Below are 22,500 nucleotides of genomic sequence, written 5' to 3' on the forward strand. Positions count from 1 at the left end.
GACGTTAGCTGGTTGAACAGACAGGTTAACAGCAGACGTTAGCTGGTTGAACAGACAGGGACACAGCAGACGTTAGCTGGTTGAACAGACAGGTTAACAGCAGACCTTAGCTGGTTGAACAGACAGGTTAACAGCAGACGTAAGCTGGTTGAACAGACAGGGACACAGCAGACGTTAGCTGGTTGAACAGACAGGTTAACAGCAGACGTTAGCTGGTTGAACAGACAGGTTAACAGATAGTAAGACACCACCGTAACGTATTCACAATTCAACAGTTGATTCCATTAGCTCTGTTTCTCTTTGTGGTTCCAGGAAGGGAGCGGACGATGTTTGACCTTTGACCTGTCCCCTGCCTCCCCCCCCCTCCCCGGTCCCACTTCCCCCCCCCCCCCCGACCGTTGAGATGTCCTCCCTGTTGGATGGGGGTGAGCTTGATTCTGTTCTCCTTTTGCTGGTATTGGTGGGGGTGATAACATGTAACTGGTCTCTAGGTCACAACATGTAACTGGTTTATTTAGGTGATTACATGTTACTGGTCTGTAGGTCGTAACTTGTTACTGGTCTGATGGTCATAACATGAACTGGTCTCTAGGTCATAGCATGCTATTGGTCTGATGGTCATAACATGAACTGGTCTCTAGGTCATAACATGTACTGGTCTGATGGTCATAACATGAACTGGTCTCTAGGTCATAACATGTACTGGTCTGATGGTCATAACATGAACTGGTCTCTAGGTCATAACATGTACTGGTCTGATGGTCATAACATGAACTGTTCTCTAGGTCATAACATGTACTGGTCTGATGGTCATAACATGTACTGGTCTGATGGTCACAACATGAACTGGTCTGATGGTCATAACATGTACTGGTCTCTAGGTCATAACATGTACTGGTCTGATGGTCATAACATGAACTGGTCTCTAGGTCATAACATGTACTGGTCTCTAGGTCATAACATGTACTGGTCTGATGGTCATAACATGTACTGGTCTGATGGTCACAACATGAACTGGTCTGATGGTCATAACATGTACTGGTCTCTAGGTCATAACATGTACTGGTCTGATGGTCATAACATGAACTGGTCTCTAGGTCATAACATGTACTGGTCTCTAGGTCATAACATGTACTGGTCTGATGGTCATAACATGTACTGGTCTGATGGTCACAACATGAACTGGTCTGATGGTCATAACATGTACTGGTCTCTAGGTCATAACATGTACTGGTCTGATGGTCACAACATGAACTGGTCTGATGGTCATAACATGTACTGGTCTCTAGGTCATAACATGTACTGGTCTGATGGTCATAACATGAACTGGTCTCTAGGTCATAACATGTACTGGTCTGATGGTCATAACATGTACTGGTCTGATGGTCACAACATGTACTGGTCTGATGGTCATAACATGTACTGGTCTAGTGGTCATAACATGTAGCTGGTCTCTAGGTGACAGCCTGTTGGTCTCTCTAGAAGAGTTGGTATAACAGCATGTTACTGGTCTCTCCAGCTGGTCTGGGGCTGGTGCTGGTGGAGTTCCAGTATGAGTACCAGGACCGAGATGGGGCGCGTGTCTCCATCCAACCCAACGAGCGCTACGCCCTGCTGGCCAAGACCAACGCCCACTGGTGGCAGGTACGGCGCTGCCCCGACACCAAGCCCTTCTACATCCCCGCCAAGTACGTACGCGAGCTCCCCCCCGCCATGCCCTCCCCCCTGGACTTCGTCTCCCCCCCTACCAAGGCCCTCCCCCCTCCCGTCCTCGCGGCCCCGGCCCTCCTCCTCCCCCCCGCCTCCTCCCCCTCCTCCCTGAAGGGGGCGGAGCCGCCCGCCGCCGACCCCCGGCCGGGCGACGAGGTCGCCATCCGCCTCCGGCCCGCCGGCGCCGCACACCGGCGTACGGAGAACCGCCTGTCCACCTTCGGGGGTCTGGAGCCCACAGACCCCCTCCCCCCCCTCCCCTCCTTCCTCAGCGCCCCCTGGACCCTCGCGGGGGACCCTCCCCCCATGGGGAGGAGGGGCGCTGGGCTGGGACGCCCCCAGGAGGACAAACCCCGCGTCCCCAGCTTCAGTCCTGCCGACCCCCTTAACCCCACCCGCCCCCACCTGCCCATCGCCGTAGAGACGCCGGTGGTTCCTCCACCCGTCGTCGTAGAGACGCCGGTGGTTCCTCCACCCGTCGCCGTAGAGACGCCGGTGGTTCCTCCACCCGTCGTCGTAGAGACGCCGGTGGTTCCTCCACCCGTCGCCGTAGAGACGCCGGCGGTTCCTCCAGCCGTCGCCGCAGAGACGCCGGCGGTTCCTCCACCCGTCGCCACAGAGACGCCGGTGGTTCCTCCACCCGTCGCCGCAGAAACCCCGCTAAAGAAGCAGGAGGAGGAGGAGCAGCCAGAGGTGGAGGAGCAGGAGGCTGGGGTGAAGCGCAGGAGAGGAGGAGGTGAAGACGGTCATCACATCTATGAATCCATCCAGGACCTCCAGCTGGACCTGGACGCCCTGCGGCGCGACACGGAGGGAACTCTGGGAAGAGAAGTCTTTATGAGCGGGAGCCAGAAGGCCGTCTTACAGCCTCCCCATGCTCAGGTACCCAGTAGTACACATATACAGAACACACAGTACTACACCTATACAGGACACACAGTACTGCACATATACAGAACACACAGTACTACACCTATACAGGACACACAGTACTACACATATACAGGACACACAGTACTACACCTATACAGGACACACAGTACTACACATATACAGGACACACAGTACTACACCTATACAGGACACACAGTACTACACATATACAGGACACACAGTACTACACATATACAGGACACACAGTACTACACATATACAGGATACACATCAGTACTCACATACAGGATACACTGCAATACACACATACACAATACACAGTAGTACACACATATAGAATACACAGTAGTACACACATACACAATACACTGTAGTACCCACATACAAAATACACATAGTACAAACATACAAAATACACAGTATTTATAGAACAAACAAACTTACTTAATAAACATACTTTAAGGTAACAGGTGAGTTATAATGTTTATGATGTAGTTTAAGTTAAGATCTTAATGTTTATCATGTAGTTTAAGTTAAGATCTTAATGTTTATCATGTAGTTTAAGTTAAGATCTTAATGTTTATGATGTAGTTTAAGTTAAGATCTTAATGTTTATGATGTAGTTTAAGTTAAGATCTTAATGTTTATCATGTAGTTTAAGTTAAGATCTTAATGTTTATCATGTAGTTGAAGTTAAGATCTTAATGGTTATGATGTAGTTTAAGTTAAGATCTTAATGTTTATCATGTAGTTTAAGTTAAGATCTTAATGTTTATGATGTAGTTTAAGTTAAGATGTTGATGGTTATGATGTAGTTGAAGTTAAGATCTTCATGATAATGATGTCGTGTGGTCAATTAATTTACTGATTTGATTGACAGCCCCCTCTTCCAGAGGAAGACTATCCAGTAGAGGGAGAGAAAGAAACACGGGTAACACACACACACACACACACACACACACACACACACACACACACACACACACACACACACACACACACACACAACACCCACACATAACAACACACACACACACACACACAAACACACACACACACACAGGAAGTCTGGCGCTATTCTGGATCTGACATTAGATAAAGATATTGTCTAATTCCATTTTCCTTTTCCTCCCTCCCTCCTCCTTCTCCAGGTTCATCAGCTGGAGAAAGCTGGTGTTCTGAACAAGACCAAAGTAGCAGATGGAGGAAAGAGGATCAGGTGAGCTTCCTCATCAGGAGGGAATCGAAAATAGATGATAAATAGATAGATAGATAGATAGATAGACAGACAGACGGACGGACGGACGGACGGACGGACGGACGGACGGACAGACAGACAGACAGACTGTCTGTCTGAGTGATGGATGATAAATAATAGATAGATAGATTACGGTTAAGTAAAAGTTCACTAATGTTCTAGTTATTGTTTAATTAAGGTGTTCATTTTTACCAAGGTATTTATTGACACATTATTTAAGTGGGTTAGGTGAAGGCACTTATCCTAACCCTCTGCTAATGCTATATCATGAATGAATGGTTCATTAATGTACCCCTATTGTCAAGTGCTACCTTATAAATTTGTGTGTGTGTGTGTGTGTGTGTGTGTGTGTGTGTGTGTGGGGGGGGGGTGGGGGGGGGTGAGAGAGTGTGATATGTTGTTGTGTTGAAACGTTACTGACTGTTTCCTGTCCGGACAGGAAGAACTGGGCTCCATCTTGGACCGTCCTGCACGGGGGAATCCTGACCTTCCACAGAGACCCCAGAACATCCAACCCCAGCACCTCTGTAACTACACACACACGCACACACACGCACACACACACACACACACACGCACACGCACACGCACACACACACACACACACACACACTCACACACACTATGATCCAACAGTAGAAGCTGACTCTAACCTGTTTGCAGGGTAAAACCAGCCAGATTGTTCCAGAGTATACGGTGGATCTGAGAGGCTCTTCCCTGTCCTGGGCCAACAAAGACAAGTCCTCCAAGAAGAACGTTCTGGAGGTACTGCCACAGCCGCCACGGTGACCATGGTAACGGCTCGTTGCCAAGGGTAATCTGAAACAGCCGCCATATTTACCAGGGTAACGGCTGCCTAACACTCCCAAGTGGTTGTACCGTAAAGGTGGGGGTGGAGAGGAGGAGTTCAAGGTGGGGTTTAAAGGGGGAGGAGTTAAAGGTAGAGGAGGTGTTAAGTTGGAGGTTAAAGGTAGGGGTTAAAGGCGGAGGTTAAAGGTGGAGTTTAAAGGTAGAGGTTAAAGGTGAAGTTAAAGGTGGAGGTTAAAGGTAAAGGTTAAAGGCGGAGGTTAAAGGTGGAGTTTAATGGGGGAGGTTAAAGATATCTTCGGTGTGTTTCTGTGACCAGCTGAGGACGAGGCAGGGCTGTGAGTACCTGGTCCAGTACGACACCGACAGCATCATCCTGGACTGGCACAAGGTCATCATGGACGCCATCCAGCAGCTGGTAAACTCCTTTAATATCCTGTTTAAATCCTGTTCATTTCCTGTTCTTTTCCTGTCATTTCCTGTTCATAACCTTTTCATGTCTTGTTCATATCCTGTTCAGTTCCTGTTCATATCCTGTTCATAACATGTTCATTTCCTGTTCATATCAGTTAATATCATATCCTGTTCATCATAATAATACCAATAATAATCCTAATAATTATAGTATTATGGTATGCATCGGTCACATTAGCAGGAACCGGACTGTCTTTCTGAAGAAGAAGATGAGGAGGGAGAGGAAGGGATCAGGACCGGTATGTATGTATGTATGTATGTATGTATGTATGTATGTATGTATGTATGTATGTATGTCTGTATGTCTGTATGTCTGTCTGTCTGTCTGTCTGTCTGTCTGTCTGTCTGTCTGTCTGTCTGTCTGTCTGTCTGTCTGTCTGTCTGTATCTATGACAGTATATATGTGTCTGTCTGTCTATCTCTATGACAGTCTGTGTGTGTGTCTGTGAGCAGCAGGACAGACGGTCCGGGCGGGGGAGACGGACCACGGCCGAGTTCGGGTCAAGCTGAGACGTTTCCTCCAGCGGAGACCGACCCTGCAGAGCGTCAAGGAGAAGGGCTACATCCGCGGTAACACAGCTAGCACAACCAGCCACTACACAGCATCAGAGAGCTAACACAGCTAGCACAGCCAGCCGCTACACAGCATCAGAGAGCTATTCATTAGGTCACTAATGCAACCATTACGTAGCATAAAGAGCTAACTAGCGTTCCTGTTTGTAGACAACGTGTTTGGCTGCCATCTGGACACTCTGTGCCACAGAGAAAACTGCACCGTGCCCAAGTTCCTGGACAAGTGCATCAGAGCGGTGGAGAGGAGAGGTAACACACGCGCGCGCACACACACACACACACACACACACACACACACACACACACACACACACACACACACACACACACACACACACACACACAGGGGCTTCTGGTGAGCGTTCTACGTCTTGAGAGATGTTGTGTTGTGTGTTCTAGAACTAGATGTTGTGTTGTGTGTTGTGGGTCTAGATGTTGTGTTGTGGTGATGTTGTGTTGTGTTGTATTGTGTTACGTTCTGTTGATGTTGTGTATTGTTGTGTTTAGGTCTAGATGTGGACGGGATCTACAGGGTCAGTGGGAACCTGGCCGTCATCCAGAGACTACGACACAAAGCAGATCACGGTAAACACTACATTACCCACAATACAGTTCCCAGGGTAGCCATTAGCGCTAGGATAGCCGTTAGCCCCAGGGTAGCTGTTAGCTCCAGGGTATCCATTAGCCCCAGGCTAGCTGTTAGCTCCAGGCTAGCCATTAGCTCCAGGGTAGCAGTTAGCCCCAGGGTATCCGTTAGCACCAGGCTAGCCGTTAGCCCCAGGGTAGCTGTTAGCCCTGTTGCTGTTAGCACCAGGGCTAGCGCTCTAGTTGGTTTTGATTGTTTGTATAAATTGATGACTGCTGCTGATGTCCCTCCCCCTCCTCCCTCCTCCCTCCCCCTCCTCCCTCCCCCTCCTCCCTCCTCCTCCTCTCCTCCCTCCCCCTCCTCCCTCCCCCTCCTCCTCTCCTCTCCTCCCTCCCCTCCTCCCTCCTCCCTCCCCCTCCTCCTCCCCCTCCTCCTCTCCTCTCCTCCCTCCTCTCTCCTCTCTCCTCCCTCCTCTCCTCTCCTCCCTCCTCCCTCCTCTCTCCTCTCCCCTCCTTCCTCCTCCCTCTCCTCTCCTCTCCTCCCTCCTCCCTCCCCTCTCCTCCCTCCCCTCTCCTCCTCCCCCTCCTCTCCTCCCCCCTGTAGAGGACGCTCTGGACCTGGACGACGGCCAGTGGGATGAGGTCCACGTTGTGACCGGAGCGCTGAAGCTCTTCCTCAGGGAGCTCCCTGAGCCGCTCTTCCCCTTCGCCTCCTTCCACAAGTTCATCGCAGCGATCCGTACGTCCTGCTGCTAGAGCCCTGCTACTACTACTGCAGTACTATCACAATACTACTGCAGTACTATCATACTACTACTGCAGTACTATCACACTACTACTGCAGTACTATCATACTACTACTGCAATACTATCATACTACTACTGCAGTACTATCATACTACTACTGCAGTACTATCACAATACTATTACTGCAGTACTATCATACTACTACTGCAGTACTATCACACTACTACTGCAGTACTATCATAATACTACTGCAGTACTATCACACTACTACCGCAGTACTATCATAATACTACTGCAGTACTATCACACTACTACAGTACTATCACACTACTACTGCAGTACTATCACACTACTACTGCAGTACTATCATAATAGTACTACTGCAGTACTATCACACTACTACAGTACTATCACAATACTACTGCAGTACTATCACACTACTACTGCAGTACTATCATAATACTACTGCAGTACTATCATACTACTACAGTACTATCACACTACTACTGCAGTACTATCATACTACTACAGTGCTAAAGTCCTGTTCCAATGGGTTAAAGTTAGTGTGTAGTACTACTAGTAGTGGTAGACATGGTCTCGGCCGTGTCGTACTACTCCTAGCAGCCGTACTCTGTTGTAGTACTACTAGTAGTAGTAGACTTGGTCTCCATGGTCCCCATACTACTCCTAGCAGCCGTACTCTGCTGTGGTCCTGATGTGTTGGTGCTGTGTTCAGAGGAGCCTGACTACAGCCAGAAGGTCTCCTTCATGAAGGACCTGATCGATGGCCTCCCGCTGCCCAACCACCACACCATGGCAGCCCTGTTCCGCCACCTCCTCAAGTCAGTGCACCTCCTCTTTATCCACCCCCTCTTTGTCTTCATATACTTCCCTTTAAACACCTCCCTGTTAATGCCTTATCTTTAACTCTTCTCCTCACCACCTCCTCTCTCTCCTCCCCCTCCTCTCCCCCTCTCTCTGCTCCCCCTCCTCCCCTTCTCTCCCCCTCTCTCTCCTCCCTCTCCTCTCCTCCTCTCTCTCCTCCCCCTCCTCACCTTCTCTCCCCCTCTCTCTCCTCCCTCTCCTCTTCCCCTCTCTCACCTCCCCCTTCTCTCCTCCTTCCTCCTCTCTCTCCTCCTCTCTCAGGGTGATCGAGCATGGGGAGTTCAACAGGATGTCTGTCCCCAGCGTCTCCATCGTTTTTGGACCCACATTGCTCCGGCCCCAGGTCGAGTCGGCCGTCCACTTCACCGTCCACATGGTCTTCCAGTCCCGGATCGTGGAGCTCATCCTGAACGAGTTTCACACGCTCTTCCCTTCCCACTAGGAACTTCTGAGAAGGTCTCAGACCCTCGCAGAACGGGATGACACCTCCCTGACCCTCCTCAGACTATCTAGAGCCTCCCAGACCCTTCTCGAAGCTCCCATACCTTCTTACAACCTCCCAGACCCTTCTAGATCCACCCAGAACCTCCAGCACTTTCTTAACAGGACCCGTTAGCCCCTCTAGGACCCAATAGAGCAGGACCCACCAGCTAGTCCCATCGCTTTTTAATTCATTGTTATCTCGACGGGTAGATCTGAACATCAACTGGAAAGGTAGATCTGAACATTACCTGGACAGGTATATCTGAGAGTTACTTGGACAGGTATATCTGAGAGTTACCTGGACAGGTATATCTGAGTTACCTGGACAGGTATATCTGAGAGTTACCTGGACAGGTAGATCTGAGAGTTACCTGGACAGGTAGATCTGAGAGTTACCTGGACAGGTAGATCTGAGAGATACCTGGACAGGTAGATCTAAGAGATACCTGGACAGGTAGATCTGATCTGGACGGTTTACACTCAGTCCAAACCAATTCATAAATAGTATTAATAATGAGAACCACCTTTGTCTAAAACTCCAACAATAGTCAAGATGTACAGAGTATTTTAGTGGTGTTAATAATAAAATAAATGTCTTAATCAGCACTGCAGTCTGTCATTGTAGCCACATCCCACTTAAGGACCCTAGCCTATCAGCAGACCTCCCCCTGGTGCTGATTGGCTGCCGGCTCCCACCTGACCTGGAACACTTGGGAGAGGTCACCTTGCGAACGGGTTGATTTCCAAGATTAGGATCCACAATCATATGAAGAACTATGAGAAATCTACATGATGGACAGTGGTTCATCCAATCCCCGGCAAAACATTAGTTTAAGTCCCTGCCCTTTTCCAATCAATTTCCGAAGGCGACATCCCGGTTGGTTCGGTGTAGCAAACGGTCTGGTGTCACGATGCTCTGGGGTGATTGGTATGTGGCCCTGATGATGGTCTCAATATTTGTATGTGCATACATGTACGTACGTACATGAACATACATGTACATCCATGTATGTATATACAGTACATACATCTATCTACATACAGTACATAGATGTATGTATTTACATACATGTATGCACACACTGTACATACAAGTGTGTACATACATGAGTGGTTCGGTTAGAAGGTTAAGGTCAGTGGTTAGGTTAGAAGGTTAAGGTCAGTGGTTAGGTTAGAAGGTTAAGGTTAGTGGTTAGGTTAGAAGGTTAAGGTTAGTGGTTAGGTTAGAAGGTTAAGGTTAGTGGTTAGGTTAGAAGGTTAAGGTCAGTGGTTAGGTTAGAAGGTTAAGGTTAGTGGTTAGGTTAGAAGGTTAAGGATAGTGGTTCGGTTAGAAGGTTAAGGTTAGTGGTTAGGTTAGAAGGTTAAGGTTAGTGGTTAGGTTAGAAGGTTAAGGTTAGTGGTTAGGTTAGAAGGTTAAGGTTAGTGGTTAGGTTAGAAGGTTAAGGTCAGTGGTTAGGTTAGAAGGTTAAGGTCAGTGGTTAGGTTAGAAGGTTAAGGTTAGTGGTTAGGTTAGAAGGTTAAGGTTAGTGGTTAGGTTAGAAGGTTAAGGTCAGTGGTTAGGTTAGAAGGTTAAGGTTAGTGGTTAGGTTAGAAGGTTAAGGTTAGTGGTTAGGTTAGAAGGTTAAGGTCAGTGGTTAGGTTAGAAGGTTAAGGTTAGTGGTTCGGTTAGAAGGTTAAGGTTGGTGGTTGTTGGTTAGGTTAGAAGGTTATGGTTAGTGGTTTGTGGTTAGGTTAGAAGGTTCAGGTTAGTGGTTAGGTTAGAAGGTTAAGGTCAGTGGTTAGGTTAGAAGGTTAAGGTTAGTGGTTAGGTTAGAAGGTTAAGGATAGTGGTTCGGTTAGAAGGTTAAGGTTAGTGGTTAGGTTAGAAGGTTAAGGTTAGTGGTTAGGTTAGAAGGTTAAGGTTAGTGGTTAGGTTAGAAGGTTAAGGTTAGTGGTTAGGTTAGAAGGTTAAGGTCAGTGGTTAGGTTAGAAGGTTAAGGTCAGTGGTTAGGTTAGAAGGTTAAGGTCAGTGGTTAGGTTAGAAGGTTAAGGTCAGTGGTTAGGTTAGAAGGTTAAGGTTAGTGGTTAGGTTAGAAGGTTAAGGTTAGTGGTTAGGTTAGAAGGTTAAGGTCAGTGGTTAGGTTAGAAGGTTAAGGTTAGTGGTTCGGTTAGAAGGTTAAGGTTGGTGGTTGTTGGTTAGGTTAGAAGGTTATGGTTAGTGGTTTGTGGTTAGGTTAGAAGGTTCAGGTTAGTGGTTAGGTAAGAAGGTTAAGGTCAGTGGTTAGGTTAGAAGGTTAAGGTTAGTGGTTAGGTTAGAAGGTTAAGGTTAGTGGTTTGGTTAGAAGGTTAAGGTCAGTGGTTAGGTTAGAAGGTTAAGGTTAGTGGTTAGGTTAGAAGGTTAAGGTTAGTGGTTAGGTTAGAAGGTTAAGGTTAGTGGTTAGGTTAGAAGGTTAAGGTTAGTGGTTAGGTTAGAAGGTTAAGGTTAGTGGTTTGGTTAGAAGGTTAAGGTCAGTGGTTAGGTTAGAAGGTTAAGGTTAGTGGTTTGGTTAGAAGGTTAAGGTCAGTGGTTAGGTTAGAAGGTTAAGGTTAGTGGTTGTTGGTTAGGTTAGAAGGTTAAGGTTAGTGGTTAAGTAGGACGGTTAGACTGAATACTTGAATACGTTTTATTAGTCAGAATACTTATACATGTCAGCAAACAAAGACACTGGAGAACGGCCGGAGCACCCCGGGAAGCACACAGCAGGGGGGAGGGAGGGGGGAGGGGGAGGGAGGAGCAGGGGGAGGGGGAGGGGGAGGGAGGAGCAGGGGGAGGGGGAGGGAGGAGCAGGGGAAGGGGAGGGAGGGGGAGGGAGGAGCAGGGGGAGGGGGAGGGGGAGGGAGGAGCAGGGGGAGGGGGAGGGAGGAGCAGGGGGAGGGGGAGGGGGAGGGAGGGGGAGGGAGGAGCAGGGGGAGGGGGAGGGAGGAGCAGGGGGAAGGGGAGGGAGGGGGAGGGAGGAGCAGGGTTAGGGGGAGCTGGGCGTCAGGGAGGTGAAGTGGACGGACAGCGCCTCCTCCTCGGGGTGGGGGGGCCGTCTGAACTCCTCCCGGGTCACCATGACGCCCACCAGGCCGCCGAACAGCAGCAGCAGCAGAGCCAGGCTGTTGGCCAGCAGGCCCTCAGGGGCCCTCAGGGAGTACGTCTCCCTGGGGGGGGCATCATCATCATCCATCATCATCATAATCACCATCAACATCATCATCATCATCATCATCCTCGTCCATCATCCATCAGCATTATCATCATCATCAATCTTCATCATCATCTTCAATATCATCATCACCATCATCATCATCCATCATCATCATCCTCATCATCATCATCCTCATCATCCATCATCATCCTCATCCTCCCTCCACAATGAGTGTTTTTGTGTGTGTGTGTGTGTGTGTGTGTCCTACATGATGCTGAACAGCAGCTTCTCGGTGATGCCGGTCAAACAGGTTGCTATGGAGACGGCCAACAGGAACAAACCAAAGAACGCATGGAGAGGGAGATACCACGCCCGTAACCACGACGACGCCCCCGGAAACAGGAAGAAACCCAGGCCCATCAGCCACTAGAGGGAGACAGACACCAGGGTCACTTATCAGGTTAACCATGTCTCAGTACAGCCACCAGAGGGAGACAGAGACACCAGGTTAAATTTTCACGTTAATCTGGTTAATCCGGTATCTGTACCTAAATATAGTCTGTATCTGTATCTATATCCGCTTCTAAATATTATCTGTCTCTAAATATAATCTGTATCTGCATGTAAGTATAGTCTGTATCTGTATCTAAATATAATCTGTACCTTTATCTAAGTATAGTCTGTACCTGTATCTGTACCTAAGTATAATCTGTATCTGTATCTAAGTATAATCTGTGTCTCTATCTAAATAAAGTCTGTATCTTTATCTGTACCTAAGTATATTCTATATCTGTTTCCCTATCTAATTATAGTCTGTATCTGTGTATAGTCTGTATCTGTCTCCCTATCTAATTATAGTCTGTATCTGTGTATAGTCTGTATCTGTATCTGTATCTAAGTATAGTCTGTATCTGTTACTACTACCCCCCGCCCCCCCCCCCCCCCCGCAGAAGGACACATATGTTCCTGGACCAGCCACCCAGAGGCTTCATTGTTTAGGAGACTAACAAGCCAACAGAATACTGTAAACCTGGGCGAGGAAGAGGCAGATGGTGAGGACGCCAAACCAGCTGTGTAGAGAGTAGAGGTCAGGGATTCCAGCCACCCGATGGAAGTTAAACACAGCAACCAGACCTACACACACACGCACACACACGCACAGAGTCAGTAACAGAGCTATGATGGAGGTCGGAGGGCAGAGGTCAGGAGGTCAGTCAGTAACAGACCTATGATGGAGGTCGGAGGGCAGAGGTCAGGAGGTCAGTCAGTAACAGACCTATGATGGAGGTCGGAGGGCAGAGGTCAGGAGGTCAGTCAGTAACAGACCTATGATGGAGGTCGGAGGGCAGAGGTCAGGAGGTCAGTCAGTAACAGACCTATGATGGAGGTCGGAGGGCAGAGGTCAGGAGGTCAGTCAGTAACAGACCTATGATGGAGGTCGGAGGGCAGAGGTCAGGAGGTCAGTCAGTAACAGACCTATGATGGAGACCAGTAGGGCCAGCAGGTGAATGGAACCGTGAAGAATCTTCAGGTTCCTCTTGGATTCTCTGGGAAACACTCTGTACAGCATGACCGCTGAGGGACAGACAGGTAGAGAGACAGACAAATCAGTTATTCTATCGAGCAAGACAACTGAGACACAGACAATTAGTCAGACATACAGACAGACAGGATTCAGACAGTAGTAGGTAGTTCAACCATTTCCATGGAGGACTACAACTCCCGACCCCATGCAAAAAGGGAGTAAGACAGATTGACAGAAAGGTAGTCAAACGGACGGACGGACGGGTAGTCAGAAAGACAGACGGGTATTGGGACAGACAGGAAGTCAGCCAGACGCGGCCTCACCGTCGCCATAGAGAACCACCATGCCCAGGACCATGCAGAGCGGGTGGACGTTGAACTGGTGGGCGGAGCCATCCCACGCAAACCCCCCATGATGATGACCTAGCCACACCCCTGTTACCACGACGATTGCCACGCCCACCGCCTGGGACACGCCCACCAGGCCAGGGAACACCAGCCCTCCACAGCTAGAGGGGGAGGAGTCCATAGTCTGGGTGGGCGAGAGAGAGAGAGAGAGAGAGAGAGAGAGAGAGAGAGAGAGAGTGAGAGAGAGAGAGAGAGAGAGAGAGGGCAGGAGAGAGTAGGAGGGGGGGAGATGGAGAGAGAGAGGAGGGGAGAGAGAGAGAGAGAGGAGGGGAGAGAGAAAGAGAGAGAGAGAGAGAGAGAGAGAGAGAGAGAGAGGAGGGAGAGAGAGAGAGAGAGAGAGAGAGAGAAAGAGCGAGAGAGGGTGAGGAAGTAGAAACTACTAGCGTTAGAAATACAACACTAAACATACTATGATAATAAGTACACCACTATATATACTATAATAAATATTACACTAAATATACTTTGATAATAAAAACTACACTATAAACACTTTGATAATAAGTACTACATTATCCTGATGTAGAAATAAATAACTCACCCAGCAGTTTGCAGTGGTAAAAATTAGAGTTTGATGGAGAGAGAGAGAGAGAGAGAGAGAGAGAGAGAGACAGAGAGATGGAGAGAGAGAGAGAGAGAGAGACAGAGTAATAGGGAGGTAGATAATAGAGACGAGGTCCTCACCAACACAAGCTAGTAGTGTTGTGCGTATCTGCTCATACTCCAGCAGGTGGTTCAAGATAGAGCAGGAAGTCCGACTCCGACAACACACTGACCAGAACGAGATGTCACTGGAAGACCACTCCCACTCTGTCGCACGAGATGGGCGGTGGGGGAGGAGAGAGAGAGAGAGAGAAGGATAGAGCGAGAGACTAAGACAGAAAGAGGGAGCGAGTGACAGATTGAGAGAGAGAGGGAGGAGAGTGGGTTGCTCGTCGTCGGTCACCATGGCGACCCGGGGGAGGGTCCATTGGTCCGGCCGCCAGCGGTGTGATGCTGTCACATTAGTGAGGTAGTGGTTCAATTTAATCCAATCAACGACCTGAATGGAAAATCTGATTAGCCAATTAAGCTATTTAGCTACACTGTTGGAAAGACCTGCATTTACCCATAGAGTCTATCTGCCCCACGATCTGGTCTATAGCCCCACGACGTGGACTATAGCCCCACGACGTGGACTATGGCCCCACGACGTGGACTATAGCCCCACGATCTGGTCTATAGCCCCACGATGTGGACTATAGCCCCACGACGTGGACTATGGCCCCACGACGTGGACGATGGCCCCACGACGTGGACTATAGCCCCACCACGTGGACTATAGCCCCACGACGTGGACTATGGCCCCACGACGTGGACGATGGCCCCACGACGTGGACTATAGCCCCACCACGTGGACTATAGCCCCACGACGTGGACTATAGCCCCACGATCTGGTCTATAGCCCCACGACGTGGTCTATAGCCCCACAACCTGGACTATAGCCCCACGACCTGGTCTATAGCCCCACGGCGTGGACTATAGCCACACGACGTGGACTATAGCCCCACGACATGGACTATAGCCCCAGGATGTGGGGTTCAGGGTGTGTTACGTTGTGTTGTTCAGGGTGTGCTGCATTGTGTGGTTCAGGGTGTATTACGTTGTGTGGTTCAGGGTGTGTTACGTTGTGTTGTTCAGGGTGTGTTACGTTGTGTGGTTCAGGGTGTGTTACGTTGTGTGGTTCAGGGTGTGTTACGCTGTGTGGTTCAGGGTGTGTTACGTTGTTTGGTTCAGGGTGTGTTACGTTGTGTGGTTCAGGGTGTGTTACGTTGTGTTGTTCAGGGTGTGTTACGTTGTTTGGTTCAGGGTGTGTTGCGTTGTGTGGTTCAGGGTGTGTTACGTTGTGTGGTTCAGGGTGTGTTACGTTGTGTTGTTCTGGGTGTGTTACGTTGTTTGGTTCAGGGTGTGTTGCGTTGTGCTGTTCAGGGTGTGTTACGTTGTGTGTTTCATGGTGTGTTACGTTGTGTGTTGCGTGGTTCAGGGTGTGCTACATACGTTGTGTTCCTGTGTATTGTGTTCCCGTGTACGGGGTTACCCTCCTCTATAATAATGTATGTGTATGTATGTGTATAATGTGAGTTGATTCTCCAGTCTACTGTCTCTCCGGTAAACATGCTGCGGTTTCCACTGTGGCCAGCAGGGGGGGGCTGAATGTCGACATCGTGGGTCCAGATGCTGCAGTGTTTGTTATTGTTGTTATTGTTGTCTTAACGTCGGTTCACCGCGGGGGAGGGGGTCCCGTTACCGCCGACACCTCAAAGGAAACATTGTTACATTGTATTCAACCAACTAAACGAATGATACAATACATCACTGTGTGTATCTCTGTATGCGTGTGTGTGTGTTTGCGTGTGTGTATGTTTACATGTGTGTGTCTGCGTGTGTGTGTGTGTGTCTGTGTGCGTGTCTGTGTGTGTCTGTGTGTGTGTGTGTGTGTGTAGGCGTGAGTGGTATTCTATTGGTTTGTATTGAGTCTATTTTTAGCTCCAGCAGACGGGTCACGTGACCAAAGAACGACGTAAGCAATGTTGTTGTAGAGAGAGAGAGCGATAGAGAAAGAGAGAGAGAGAGAGAGAGAGAGAGAGAGAGAGAGAGAGAGAGAGAGAGAGAGAGAGAGAGAGAGAGAGAGAGAACATAAATACTTTTAATGTGAAATAGGAAAAGCACACATCTGCTCCGGAACAGCGACAAGGTAAGAGAGGGGACAAGGAGAAATAGAGAGGAGACAACGAAGCAAGTAGGGATAGAGAGGAGACAAGGAGTCTTAGAGAGGAGACATGGAGGTATCGAGAGGAGACAAGGAGGCATAGAGAGGAGACAAGGAGGCGTAGAGAGGAGTCAAGGAGGGATAGAGGGGAGGCAAGGAGGCATAGAGAGGAGACAAGAAGGGATAGAGCTGAGACAAGGAGGGATAGAGAGGAGGAAAAAGGAGACGTAGATAGGTGACAAGGAGGCATAGAGAGGAGACAAGGAGGACGTGTTGTAAGCGTTAACAGAACGACTAAATAGCTTCCGTTAGCCTTCGTGCTAACTGACCGCCCCGTTCCCAGTCAACCCGCTAAAGGCTAACTGGGAACGCCGCTAGTTCCTCATTAAAACCCGTCGTACAAGCTAACGGTAGAGCGGTTACCGGAGGCGACCGGTCTACCGCACAGAGCTACCGGTCTAACCGTGCAGAGCTACCGGTCTAACCGTAGAGGAGCTACCGGTCTAACCATAGAAGAGCTACCGGTCTAACCGTACGGAGCTACCGGTCTAACCGTAGTGGAGCAACCTGTCTACCCTTAGAGGAGCTGCCGGTCTAACCGTACGGAGCTACCGGTCTAACCGTAGAGGAGCTACCGGTCTACCGTACAGAGATACTGGTCTACCGTATAGAGATACCGGTCTAACGGTAGAGGAGCAACCGGTCTAACCGTAGAGGAGTTACCGGTCTAACCGTAGAGGAGCTACCGGTCTAACCGTAGAGGAGCTACCGGTCTTCCGGTAAGTCCACCAACTGTCTGAGGATTTCCGTTCTGCTAAATATTCAGTCAGCCCAAGGTTAAATGAGTATATGTTAGAGAGAGGAGGTGATGACGAGTGAGGGGGTGATGAGGAGTAGAGGAGGAGGTGAGGAGGTGATGAGGAGTAGAGGAGGTGATGAATAGTAAGGGGGTGGTGAGGAGTAGAGCGTTGAAAACATGAATGACTAAAACATTCAAATTGTTGGTCATTTTATGTTATTTACATGATTTACTGGAGTGATGGGGTTGTCATGGTGATGGTGCCACTGTAGTGATGGGGTTGTCATGGTGATGGTGTTACAGTATTGTTGTTGTAACTGTTGATGTTGTTGAAATGCTGAAGATGTTTCTGTAATGATGGTGTTGCTACAGTGATGGTGTTGTCATGGTGATGGTGTTTCTGTTGTGATGGGGTTTTCATGGTGACGGTGCTACTGTAGTGAATGGGTTGTCATGGTGATGGTGTTACAGTATTGTTGTAACTGATTATGTTGTTGTAATGCTGAAGATGTTTCTGTAGTGATGGTGTTGCTGCAGTGATGGTGTTGTCATGGTGATGGTGTTACTGTAGTGATGGGGTTGCTTCAGTGATGTTGTTGTCACGGTGATGGTTTTAGTGTAGTGATGAGGTTGGGATGGAGTTGTCATGCTGATGGAAGGCGTTGTGATGGGGCTAATGCAGTGGTGATGTTTCCATGGTGATGGTGCTACTGTAGTGATGTACTGTAGTGGTAATGTTGTCCTGGTCATGGTGTTGTCAAGGTGATGGTGGTACTTTAGTGATGTTTGTTCTTGGTGACGGTGCTACTGTAGAGACGGTGTTGTCATGGTGATCGGTTTAGTGTAGTGATGGTGCTACTGTAGTGATGGTGTTGTCATGTGATGGGGTTACTGTAGTGATGGTACCACTATATTCATAGTTTAGTCGTGTTTAATGATGAGGATGATAATAATAATAAAATAATCATAGTTTATTATGTTTTTCTTCTAGACGGAAGAGTCTGTTCTCCTCAACAACATGGCTACCCTAGAAGATCCACATTAACACACAGTCTCAAACACACACACACACACACACACACACACACACACACACACACACACACACACACACACACACACACACACACACACACACAGACTAAAGACGGTGTGGGGGGGGGGGGGGGGTTGCCCATGAATTCACCAAACACCTCCGGTAAGAAGCCTACCTGTCTGTCTGTCTACCTACATGTCTGTCTACCTGTATCTGTCTGTCTGTCTCCCCGTCTGTCTGGCTGCCTGCCTGTGTGTGTGTGTGTGTGTGTGTGTGTGTGTGTGTGTGTGTGTGTTAGGCTATACTTACGTTCCCATGGATACAGCCTGGCGATGCATTTAGAATGAGGCAATTACACAATTTTACACACACGCACGCATACACACTCAGTCACACACACTTAGTACATTTTATTATGTTCAGAGTTGTTGATTTTGTTATTATTAATGTAGAGAGAGGGAGAGAGAGAGAGAGAGAGAGATGTATTCCTAACAAATATTAATGCAGGGATGAGTCATCCTCCACAGCATCACACACACACACACACACACACACACACACACACACACACACACACACACACACACACACACACACACACACACACACACACACACACACACACACACACACACACCTCTTTATTCATAGTTTATTCTATCTGTATCTGGCTCTACATTTTCAATGTAGAGCGAGAGATATGCTCGTCTACAATTCTTCAATTCAATTTAATGTGTCTTTTTGAGATTAGAAAGATACAAATGCATGTCAGCTATTTGTTGTGATTGGATGCACAGAGATGGTATTTAAAGGGGTCCGTGTGTCTGGATGTACAGCGTGTGTACAGACTTCAGCAGGTAGCTGAAGGTGTGCAGTTGCTATCTACAGTATGTGAAGGTACAGAAATACACAGACTTCTTCACAGCGGTCGTCCTGAGAGGTTCGTAATCAGTCAGTGAAGTGGAGTCGGTGGGCCTGGCTGGTCTGTCTCTCAGGAGCAGGTCTGTCTCTCAGAGGAGCAGGTCTGTCTCTCAGGAGCAGGTCTGTCTCTCTGAGGAGCAGGTCTGTCTCTCTCAGGAGCAGGTCTGTCTCTCAGGAGCAGGTCTGTCTCTCTGAGGAGCAGGTCTGTCTCTCAGGAGCAGGTCTGTCTCTCAGAGGAGCAGGTCTGTCTCTCAGGAGCAGGTCTGTCTCTCTGACGAGCAGGTCTGTCTCTCTCAGGAGCAGGTCTGTCTCTCTGAGAAGCAGGTCTGTTTCTCAGGAGCAGGTCTGTCTCTCTCAGGAGCAGGTCTGTATCTCAGGAGCAGGTCTGTCTCTCAGGACCAGGTCTGTCTCTCAGGAGCAGGTCTGTCTCTCTGAGGAGCAGGTCTGTCTCTCTGAGGAGCAGGTCTGTCTCTCTCAGGAGCAGGTCTGTCTCTCTGACGAGCAGGTCTTTCTCAGGAGCAGGTCTGTCTCTCTCAGGAGCAGGTCTGTCTCTCTGAGGAGCAGGTCTGTCTCTCTCAGGATCAGGTCTGTCTCTCTCAGGAGCAGGTCTGTCTCTCTGGGGAGCAGGTCTGTCTCTCTGAGGAGCAGGTCTGTCTCTCTGGGGAGCAGGTCTGTCTCTCTCAGGAGCAGGTCTGTCTCTCTGAGGAGCAGGTCTGTCTCTCTCAGGAGCAGGTCTGTCTCTCTCAGGAGCAGGTCTGTCTCTCTGAGGAGCAGGTCTGTCTCTGGGGAGAAGGTCTGTCTCTCTCAGGAGCAGGTCTGTCTCTCTGAGGAGCAGGTCTGTCCGTCTGTCTCTCTCAGGAGCAGGTCTGTCTCTCTCAGGAGCAGGTCTGTCTCTCTGAGGAGCAGGTCTGTCTCTCTGAGGAGCAGGTCTGTCTGTCTGTCTCTCTGAGGAGCAGGTCTGTCTCTCTCTCAGGAGCCGGTCTGTCTCTCTGAGGAGCAGGTCTGTCTCTGAGGAGCAGGTCTGTCTCTCAGGAGCAGGTCTGTCTGAGGAGCAGGTCTGTCTGAGGAGCAGATCTGTATCTCTGAGGAGCAGGTCTGTCTCTCTGAGGAGCAGGCCTGTCTCTCTGAGGAGCAGGTCTGTCTCTCAGGAGTAGGTCTGTCTCTCTTAGGAGCAGGTCTGTCTCTCTGAGGAGCAGGTCTGTCTGAGGAGCAGGTCTGTCTCTCTGAGGAGCAGGTCTTTCTCTCAGGAGCAGGTCTGTCTCTGAGGAGCAGGTCTGTCTGAGGAGCAGGTCTGTCCCTCAGGAGCAGGTCTGTCTCTGAGGAGCAGGTCTGTCTCTCTGAGGAGCAGGTCTGTCCCTCAGGAGCAGGTCTGTCTCTCTGAGGAGCAGGTCTGTCTCTCTGAGGAGCAGGTCTGTCCCTCAGGAGCAGGTCTGTCTCTGAGGAGCAGGTCTGTCTCTCTGAGGAAAAGGTCTGTCTCTCAGGAGCAGGTCTGTGGAGGTGTATAGAGCCCTGGTAGCTAGTACTAACCCTGTTAGGAACAGACAGACAGGCAGCAGCTCTGGCTCCGAGGGGCGGCGGTGGCACCGTGTTGTGTGCACTGGGTTGGGGGTGATTCCCAGGTGGTTCCTGGGACTCCTGGGGAGGTTTCGCTCATGAATTCTTTATTTTTGCCTGAAATCCCCTGCAAAAAATCCAGCTCATCCAAACAATAGTGAATCGTTTCATGAACACCTCGATGGCCCATTTGGCCCAGAAGGAAGAAGGCTTCAGGAGCTTCAGGGTCCTTCAGAGGAGCGCCACCAGGAGCTGGTGGCGCTCATGGATGCTGGGCCTCCTCTGGACCCAGGGGGCTGTGTGTAGCGCGCAGAACCAGGAGGAATCTGCTCTCAAATGGGTCCTTCAACGTTTCTCGCTCCGTCTCTCCCTTTCTCTCTGTTCTCTGTTCTCTGCTCACTTCTCTCAGTCTCTCATACTGCCTCTGTCTGTCATAGTGTCTCTGTCTCTCTCTCTTCCTCTCTCTCTCTCTCTTCCTCTCTCTCTCTCTGTCTCTCTCTCTCTCTTCCCCTCTCTCTCTCTCTCTCTCTCTCTTCCTCTCTCTCTCTCTCTTCCCCTCTCTCTCTCTCTCTCTCTCTCTCTCTCTCTCTCTCTCTCTCCTTATATCCGTCTAGGTCCCTCTCTCGTCCCTCTCTCTCACTCTTCATCTCTCTCTTTTTCTCTCTCTTTGCTATTTTTGTCTCTTTTCTCCTCTCTATATATAATATGCCCAACCCCCCTGCTTGTTACAAAACACATCTCTCTCCTCTCTCTCTCCTCCCTTAGGGTTATAGTGAATATCAGAGACTGTGTGAATGGGTTCGCGTGTTTTGTCGATCTGTTCCATATAGAGCAATGAAATCAACTGTATCAGTAATCGAAGTTCCAGTATGGAAGGGCTGCTCAGTCCACATCATACAGAACTCCCTTACCCTAACCCTTACCCTATTATACAGAACTCCCTAACCCTAGGCCTCTAATTGAAGAAATATATCAAACCCCAAGCCTCAATAAGCCTCTTAAAAAAGAACTCTCTCACCCTAGGCCTCTAAAGGAAGAAATATATCAAACCCCAACCTCAATAAGCCTCTTAAAAAAGAACTCTCTAACCCTAGGCCTCTAAAGGAAGAAATATATCAAACCCCAAGCCTCAATAAGCCTCTTAAAAAAGAACTCTCTAACAGTAGGCCTCTACGGGAAGATCTCCCTCAGCCTCTAAAGCCAGATGGCTGAGGAGAGGAGGAGACCAGAGGAGAAGGTCCTCCTCTTCTGGTCTCCTCCTCTCCTCAGCCCTCTGGCTTTAGAGGAGGAGACCAGAGGAGGAGGTCCTCCTCCTCTGGCCTCCTCCTCTCCCTCAGCCTCTAAAGCCAGAGGGGTGAGGAGAGGAGGAGACCAGAAGACGAGGACCTTCTCCTCTGGTCTCCTCCTCTAAAGCCAGAGGGCTGAGGAGAGGAGGAGGCCAGAGGAGGTCCTCCTCATCTCCCTCAGCCTATAAAGCCAGAGGGCTGAGGAGAGGAGGAGGCCAGAGGAGGAGGCCAGAGGAGGTCCTCCTCCAAGGATGTTGGAGGAGAATAGAACGGCAGCATCAGACGTGTGTGTGTGTGTGTGTGTGTGTGTGTGTGTGTGTGTGTGTGTGTGTGTGTGCGCGCGCCACATGCCTTTAACTGCTTGACATTTCACAGAAGCAAGTCTCTGACGTCAATATGAAGACGTTTATACAACACACGCACACACAACACACACCACACACACATAAATGTGTATATGTGTGTATACACTATACTACAACACATTCACAGAAAATATGTTGCTGAGATAAAATAGCTAGGGTAAGATCATGCTAGGATATGCTACTGCTGCTCTGTGTCCCCTACTGCTGCTGCTACTAATGCTGAAGACAACTGGCTAACCTCCTCCTCTCCTCCTCTCCTCTCTCCTCCTCCTCCTCTTCTCTCCTCGTCTCCT

At 49.2% G+C, this 22,500-nt stretch overlaps 3 protein-coding genes across 13 annotated transcripts in view; 2 read left to right on the plus strand and 1 right to left on the minus strand.

Annotated features, from left to right (window-relative positions):
• Positions 1–9,375, plus strand: part of arhgap27l (Rho GTPase activating protein 27, like) — a 14,464-nt gene extending 5,089 nt beyond the window's left edge. For 5 of the 6 annotated variants that reach the window (XM_079746431.1, XM_079746433.1, XM_079746430.1 and 2 more), the window contains 14 exons: positions 313–425; positions 1,520–2,592; positions 3,485–3,535; positions 3,756–3,823; positions 4,302–4,389; positions 4,526–4,627; positions 4,989–5,087; positions 5,322–5,382; positions 5,597–5,713; positions 5,867–5,965; positions 6,224–6,301; positions 6,906–7,040; positions 7,785–7,890; positions 8,195–9,373. In XM_079746431.1, coding sequence (XP_079602557.1) covers positions 404–425; positions 1,520–2,592; positions 3,485–3,535; positions 3,756–3,823; positions 4,302–4,389; positions 4,526–4,627; positions 4,989–5,087; positions 5,322–5,382; positions 5,597–5,713; positions 5,867–5,965; positions 6,224–6,301; positions 6,906–7,040; positions 7,785–7,890; positions 8,195–8,375 — 2,280 coding nt within the window. In that variant the 5' untranslated portion in view covers positions 313–403 and the 3' untranslated portion in view covers positions 8,376–9,373. Of the gene's footprint in view, positions 1–312; positions 426–1,519; positions 2,593–3,484; positions 3,536–3,755; positions 3,824–4,301; positions 4,390–4,525; positions 4,628–4,988; positions 5,088–5,321; positions 5,383–5,596; positions 5,714–5,866; positions 5,966–6,223; positions 6,302–6,905; positions 7,041–7,784; positions 7,891–8,194 lie in introns of all 6 variants that reach the window. The other variant, XM_079746435.1, reaches the window with a different exon arrangement.
• Positions 9,376–11,397: 2,022 nt separating this feature from the next.
• Positions 11,398–13,618, minus strand: cyb561 (cytochrome b561; the record flags this gene model as incomplete). The annotated part of the gene is made up of 5 exons (XM_079747206.1): positions 11,398–11,578; positions 11,834–11,991; positions 12,596–12,699; positions 13,042–13,140; positions 13,414–13,618. 5 exons carry the CDS (start codon positions 13,616–13,618, stop codon positions 11,398–11,400), a joined length of 747 nt encoding a protein of 248 aa, XP_079603332.1.
• Positions 13,619–16,145: 2,527 nt separating this feature from the next.
• Positions 16,146–22,500, plus strand: part of hdac5 (histone deacetylase 5) — a 26,498-nt gene continuing 20,143 nt past the window's right edge. For 5 of the 6 annotated variants that reach the window (XM_079746869.1, XM_079746871.1, XM_079746874.1 and 2 more), the window contains exons 1-2: positions 16,146–16,231; positions 18,037–18,243. In XM_079746869.1, coding sequence (XP_079602995.1) covers positions 18,222–18,243 — 22 coding nt within the window. In that variant the 5' untranslated portion in view covers positions 16,146–16,231; positions 18,037–18,221. Of the gene's footprint in view, positions 16,232–16,349; positions 17,026–18,036; positions 18,244–22,500 lie in introns of those variants that run through there. The other variant, XM_079746870.1, reaches the window with a different exon arrangement.

The sequence above is a fragment of the Pollachius pollachius genome, assembly GCF_949987615.1.
Source record: "Pollachius pollachius genome assembly, chromosome: 11".
Lineage (NCBI taxonomy): Eukaryota > Metazoa > Chordata > Actinopteri > Gadiformes > Gadidae > Pollachius > Pollachius pollachius.